Source organism: Euphorbia lathyris, chromosome 2 (genome assembly GCF_963576675.1).
Source record: "Euphorbia lathyris chromosome 2, ddEupLath1.1, whole genome shotgun sequence".
NCBI classification, from domain to species: domain Eukaryota; kingdom Viridiplantae; phylum Streptophyta; class Magnoliopsida; order Malpighiales; family Euphorbiaceae; genus Euphorbia; species Euphorbia lathyris.
The window spans coordinates 71,021,737-71,028,971 of NC_088911.1; the positions used below are offsets into that span (position 1 = coordinate 71,021,737).

The 7,235-nt window shown below is 39.2% G+C and overlaps 1 protein-coding gene across 1 annotated transcript; it reads left to right on the forward strand.

The window, feature by feature from the left end:
* Positions 1 to 349: 349 nt before the first annotated feature.
* On the forward strand, positions 350 to 3,984 carry LOC136218567 (leucine-rich repeat receptor-like serine/threonine-protein kinase RGI4). Its single transcript, XM_066005531.1, has 2 exons — positions 350 to 3,271; positions 3,363 to 3,984. Exons 1-2 carry the CDS (start codon positions 466 to 468, stop codon positions 3,815 to 3,817), a joined length of 3,261 nt encoding a protein of 1,086 aa, XP_065861603.1. The 5' UTR covers positions 350 to 465; the 3' UTR covers positions 3,818 to 3,984.
* Positions 3,985 to 7,235: the final 3,251 nt, after the last annotated feature.

The following is a 7,235-nucleotide window of genomic DNA, read 5'->3' on the forward strand; positions in this document are numbered from 1 at the left end:
TTTATATATAATTTATTGATTGATTAATTTAAAATATTTTTGTATTAGAAATTTTAGAGAGTAAAACATTTCATCACAATTTTATTTGGTGCAGATAGATCTTATATGTTAAATTGCACTGATTTTTATGGAGAGAGTAAATCTAGTATCTCTCAAGTTATGGGCTTAAAAGTTTTGGATGAGTGATTTCGAAAGCCATATAAGATTAAAACGATGTAATTAATTAAAATTGAATGCTGTTTTTTTTTTTTATGAGTTTGTTTGTTTGTAGGATGAAAAATGTTAGAAGAAGTGGATATATCTGTCTGGTTGAATAAAAAAAGAAAAATCCAAATCTGAATTGATAAGTAGAGCAATAATGAAATTAAAAAAAAAAAAAAGAAAGCAGATCTTCTTCTTCTTCTTCTGCTTATTATTATAAACAAAACATGGGGTTCCCCCCTCTCCAATCCCAAAACAATAACAATGTCTGCAACTCTAAGCAACCTCTTTTTTCCTCTCAATATCTTCTCCTTTTCTCTTGTCTTCTTTTGTTGTTTCTCCATTGATGAACAAGGCCAAGCTCTTCTTTCATGGAAAAACACTTTAAACACCTCACCAACAACAGATGCTCTCCATTCCTGGAATCCTTCTGACTTATCTCCCTGCAAATGGCTTGGGGTTCATTGCAACACAAATGGAATGGTTACAGAGATAAACTTAAAGGCAGTTGATTTAAATGGTCCATTGCCTTCAAATTTTCACTCTCTCATCTTCTTGAACTCTCTCATTCTCTCCTCAGCCAATCTCACCGGAAATATCCCTGTTCAATTCGGTGAATATCTCCACCTTACTTCCATTGATCTCAGCGACAATTCTCTATTCGGTGAAATACCACCTCAACTTTGCAGCCTCAAAAGACTCCAAACTTTAGCTCTCAATACAAATTTTCTTCAAGGTGAAATTCCTTCTGATATTGGTAACCTGTCAAACCTTGTTTATCTGACTCTCTACGACAATCAACTCTCCGGAAGAATTCCTAACAGCATTGGAGGATTAAGCAGCCTCCAGATTTTCAGGGCAGGTGGAAATAAGAATTTGAAGGGTGAGCTTCCTGATGAGATTGGCAACTGCACTAGCTTGGTTGTTCTAGGGCTTGCTGAAACCAGTATTTCGGGGAGTTTACCTAGTTCAATTGGAAATCTGAAAAGAATTGAAACTATTGCTATTTATACAACACTAATTTCAGGTCCAATCCCACAAGAGATTGGAAATTGCAGTGAATTGCAGAATTTGTATCTGTATCAGAATTCTTTATCTGGTTCCATCCCTAGGCGAATTGGGGAACTTAGAAAGCTACAGAGCTTGCTTCTATGGCAGAACAGCTTAGTTAGTAGGATCCCAGATGAGGTTGGTAGCTGCACAGAGATTAAAGTCATTGATTTATCGGCTAATCTTCTGAGTGGAAGCATACCTACAAGTTTTGGTAATCTTGTCAAGCTTGAAGAGCTTCAGCTTAGTGTTAATCAATTGACAGGGACAATTCCTGTTGAAATTACAAAATGTAGTGCTCTTACTCATTTTGAAGTGGACAACAATGGTATTTCGGGAGAAATTCCTGCAGCAATTGGGAATCTAAGTAGCTTGACTTTGTTCTATGCTTGGGAGAACAATCTAACAGGCAATATTCCAGAGTCTCTATCAGATTGTGAGAATCTTCAGTCTCTTGATTTGTCATACAACAATCTTATGGGTTCGATACCCAAGCATATTTTGGGGTTGAAGAATCTCACAAAGCTACTGCTACTTTCCAATGATTTATCTGGCTTCATTCCACCAGATATAGGAAACTGCACAAGCCTTTATAGGTTGAGACTGAATGGGAATAGGCTATCCGGTACTATTCCATCGGAGATAGCAAAATTGAACACTTTGAATTTCCTTGACTTGAGCAACAATCATCTTTTAGGAGGAATCCCTCCGGCCATATCAGGCTGTCTAAATCTTCAGTTTCTCGATCTCCACTCAAATGGGATTTCTGGTTCTCTCCCAGATACTCTGCCCAAAACCCTACAATATTTGGATGTTTCAGACAATAGGCTCACAGGTCCATTGACTCATACCATTGGATCATTAACCCAATTAACAAAGCTTATGCTGTCAAAGAATCAACTTTCAGGCACAATTCCTTCGGAGATATTGTCCTGTACCAAGCTGCAATTACTCAACCTTGGAGATAATGGTCTATCTGGAGATATACCAAAAGAGGTTGCTCTAATTCCAGCCTTGGAAATCTCTCTCAATCTCAGCAGCAATCACTTTTCAGGTGTGATTCCATCAGAATTCTCGGGTCTCACCAAGCTAGCACTTCTTGATCTATCCAACAACAACTTGAAAGGGAACTTAAATGTGCTTAAAGATTTACAAAATCTTGTTTCTCTTAATGTCTCCTTCAATGAATTCACCGGTGAATTGCCTAATACTCCGTTCTTTCGAAAGTTACCGATGAGTGACCTTGCTTCGAACAAAGGTCTCTACATAGCAGGAGTAACACCCGCTGATGGCTTGAGAAACCAGGGAAATGCAAATGCAAATGCTGGATCAGCAATGAAGCTATTCATGTCTATTCTACTTAGTGCAAGTGCAGTATTAGTCCTACTAGCAATCTATATGCTAGTTCGTACTCGGAACCACCACCGTGCGCTGATGGAGGATGGAAACTGGGAGATGACTCTATACCAGAAGCTCGATTTCTCTATTGAAGACATGGTTGGAGATCTAACATCATCGAATGTTATTGGAACCGGCAGCTCAGGAGTAGTATATAAGGTAACAATTCCAAATGGGGATTCATTAGCTGTTAAGAAGATGTGGTCAACTGAGGAATCGGGAGCATTCAGTTCGGAGATTCAGACACTTGGTTCGATCAGACACAGGAACATCATTCGGCTATTAGGATGGGGATCAAATAAAAAACTGAAGCTACTTTTCTATGATTACCTCCCAAATGGAAGCTTGGGTTCCCTTCTTCATGGGGCTGGAAAGGGAGGAGGAGCAGAATGGGAAACAAGATATGATATTGTGTTAGGTGTGGCCCATGCTCTTGCATATTTGCACCATGATTGTGTCCCAGCTATTATTCATGGAGATGTTAAAGCCATGAATGTACTTCTAGGACCATGCTATGAACCTTATTTAGCTGATTTTGGGGTAGCAAGAGTAATGAATAGCAGCAAACCAAGCCAGAGCCAAAGGCCTCAACTTGCTGGTTCTTATGGATACATGGCTCCAGGTACATTATTTATTTATTCTAATTGATTGATTAGCTTAAGTTAGTTGAATTGAAAATTAATTTTTGTTGTTTGGGGTTGGGGTTGGGGCAGAGCATGCATCAATGGAGAGGATAAGTGAGAAAAGTGATGTGTATAGTTACGGAGTAGTGGTATTAGAGGTGTTAACAGGAAGACATCCATTAGACCCAACATTGGGAGGGCTGGTTCATTGGGTCAGGGAGCAGTTAGGCAGCAAGAAAGAGGCAGTTGAGATTCTTGATCAAAAGCTTAGAGGAAGGGCTGACCCTACAATGCATGAAATTCTTCAGACATTAGCAGTTTCATTTCTATGCATCAGCAATAGAATGGATGATAGGCCAGCAATGAAGGACGTTGTTGCAATGTTAGAGGAGATTAGACATATTGATCATCCTTTGAGCTCACATTCTGATGACATATCAAAAGGACCTCATGCTGCTAAGATTGCTGCTAAGATTGGGGCTGGGGATGGATCCTCTAACTGCTCTTTTGCTTTCTCTGATGATGATTCAACCTATCAATTATAAAACTAAGTCATTTCAGATTGTATTAAGTGCATTTATTTATGTTATTAGAGAATGAATGTATTTTGACCCACTCCCACACTGCAGCAGCTCATATAGAAGCTGGAGAAGTTGGATGTATCTATGTTATGTATTAAATAATGCAAGGAAGGAATTTTATTCTCTCTAAAACAAAACCACATGGCCCCACGTTTCTAGCTGCCCCGCCCCCATGTGACTTTCTATCAATTCTGCAAATAAACCATATGTTAATTAACCTTAATTTCTCTCTCTCTCTCTCTCTGTCTCACTCACATGCATTAATTAATTTCCTCTACCAAACTTCCAATTCCTACTAAATTATTACCACTCACACACATGAACTGATTAGAATCATTATCAATTTCTCCCCTTAAATAACTTGTTACATTTGTCAAACAATATTTGGTCGGAAGAGCAGTAGTCTTGTTTAATTTGAGAATTCTAAAGCACTACAAGTAAAATGAGTTGATAGTCGAGGCATTCACTCAGTAAACTTGGATAATCACGAGGCTTTACATGTTTGTCTGCTGGGAGATGGCGCTTATAGGGATTCAGGTGCGAGGCGAGGGTTGATCATTTTTATTCATCATGTTATATACTGATTATTAATGAGAAAAACGGACTAACAACGGTAATAACAATAATGCGGAATTAACCGTCGTTATTAATCCTTTTCCGACTTGAATGAATATATGAGAAAACTAATTAGTAGAGCAACAACCAAACACAATAAAGCAATAACAGTAGTAAAATGGCAGCCACACAAACACAATGAACAATCACAATTTTTACGTGGAAAATCCCCTCAATGCAAGGAGTAAAAACCACGGGGACCGCAGTCCGCTTAAACCTTCCACTATATCAAATAATAATGGGCAATACACAAGTTCATCCCTAGATAACACTAGAGGCATACGCAATCAACATACAATCTTGGAATTTTCTCTTAGGAAGTATGAAATCAATCACAACACAAAAGAAAAGAAGAACCTCAAACAAATCACAAATCTGTCTACAATTTGCCTCTGGTACGAACTGGTCTTTCAAGCCTCCGAACGACAATCGCTCCAGTGAAAACAAAGGAACACGTGTTAGGAAGCCCCTGTCCAACATTCACGACGATCCAACGGTTCAATCTCCGGCTATGGGCAATTTCGTGTGGCTGGGCGGAATGGAAGAAGAACAGATTTTCTCTTTCTCTTTTATTTGTGGTGGCTGAAAATAGAGTTAAAAAAAACTCTCTTAAACTTACCCTTATATACTCCTAGGGTTAAAGCATGGGCCTAACCCTAATTAGGCTTCTCATTGGTCAGAAAAGACCAACAAATCTCCCCCTTTCTGACTATGAAGAGGAATCCGCCATCCCGACGATAGAGCAACACACCTTTAGCTTCTCCCTTGCTAAAGCCTTTGTCAACATATCGGAACCATTATCATCGGTATGAACTTTGTCAAGTTCAAACATCGCTTTTTCAAGAGCATCTCTAATCCAATGATACCTCACATCAATATGATTTGTTTGAGCATGGTAAGTAGAGTTTCTAGCAAGATGAATCACGCTTTGACTATCACAAAGAATCACATACCGCTGCTGTTTAAAGCTAAGCTCTTGCACAAACCTTTTCAACCACAAAGTCTCCTTACCTGCTTCCGTTGTTGCTATATACTCTGCCTCTGTAGTAGAAAGTGCAACACATTTCTGCAATCTTGATTGCCATGACACATCTCCCCCTGCAAAAGTCATCAAATAACCAGAAGTAGACCTTAGGTTATCCTTATCTCCTGCCATATCAGAATCTGTGTACCCAACAAGCAATGGCTTCCCATTTCCAAATGTAAGACCCAATTTGCAAGTACCCCATAGATATCTGAATATCCACTTAACTGCTTCCTAATGCTTCCTACTCGGATTTGACATATAAGGGCTAACAACACCTACTGCATGAGCTTTATCAGGCCGTGTGCACACCATAGTGTTGAAACACCTTTCCACATAATTTTGATTTGACAAAATTGTTTAAGTATAATATACATATTCTAAACACACTAAGGTTAAATGCTTTGATTTATTCTACTAATGTGTTTGTTCAATGTTGAGTATAAATGTTATAAGTCATAAGGATTGGAAGGCCCAAGCCCAATACGGAAACCAAGGCCCAAGTTAAACAACTCAGTACACTCGGCCCGCGTATGTCAAGACGCTGCCGTTTTTGTTCAAAACGCAACTCAGCAATCGGAAGGATCTAGAAGACCTTCGGAAACAACTTCAAGATGAAGCTGCTGAGTAGTCTCGACAAAGCGTACAAGACAGCAGCTGGCAAAGAAAAACTTCCAGACAAAGTGTTTCCTCTTTTGGCAAAGTTCAGACGACACAATATGCTATCCAGTTGACTTTACCATAAAAGGAGAGACCATCTGCTGTGCTGACCGAGGACAGAAGATACACGATTATGATTGGCCGAGAGCTCTGTGCAAGTCAGGATGACAACGACATATAGCCGTTTCCCTCCAACGGTTATTTCGAAATTCGAAATGACCGAATGACCAGACGTCTCTATAAATAGTGTCATCACAAGCTTCACAACACACAGAACTTGATCAAGCCATTACGATGACCAAATCTCTACAAGTTCTGCAAGCAAGAAGCAAAGCAAATTTCTTACACTACAAAGTCTATTCATTTGTGTAAAAGTCTAGAGTGATTGTTTTTCAATCATCTAAGGTGTTCTAGCAATTGTTGTTTAGGACAAAATCTTTATCATTTCTAGAAGTAGAAAGGAGAGGATGAGTACTCGGTTTTAAGTACTCAGCGGAGAGATTATGATTGAGTAGAAGTATAGAGGAAGGTACTCTTGTCATACTCAATTGCTGATATTGTAAAAGGTTTGGGGCTCTACCTTTAAAGAGCTCAGTAGAGAATTCGAAATCTCGGAAGTGTTCCGGGGACAGGACGTAGGCTTAGAAGAAGCTGAACCTGGATAAATCTGCTGAGTGAAGTATTTCTAAACCTTAACTCCTAATTTATATTGCTTGCTTTAAATAATCAAAACTGACCAAGTAAAGAGGTCAAGTTGAGTTGTGCGCGTTGAACGTCTGAGTTCAGGAATAGACTCCAAGTGCTATCTCCTGACTCAAGCTGAGGAACTGACCTAGTCACCTGTTGACTAAGCCAGTATCTTGCTGTTTACTCAGCACCGCTGTTCAAACCTTTTTCTTTAGAAAAAGAAGTCTGCCTAAATTGCGAAAAAAGTTTAAATAGTTCCTAACCCCCCCTTGGAACTATACTTGCAACTAAACAAGGGACCAACAAGTGGTATCAGAGCCTAAAAGCTCATTACTAAAGGTCTAACAACCTTGAGTTGATCCATACCATGGGCGAAAACAGCACTCGGTTTCTCCC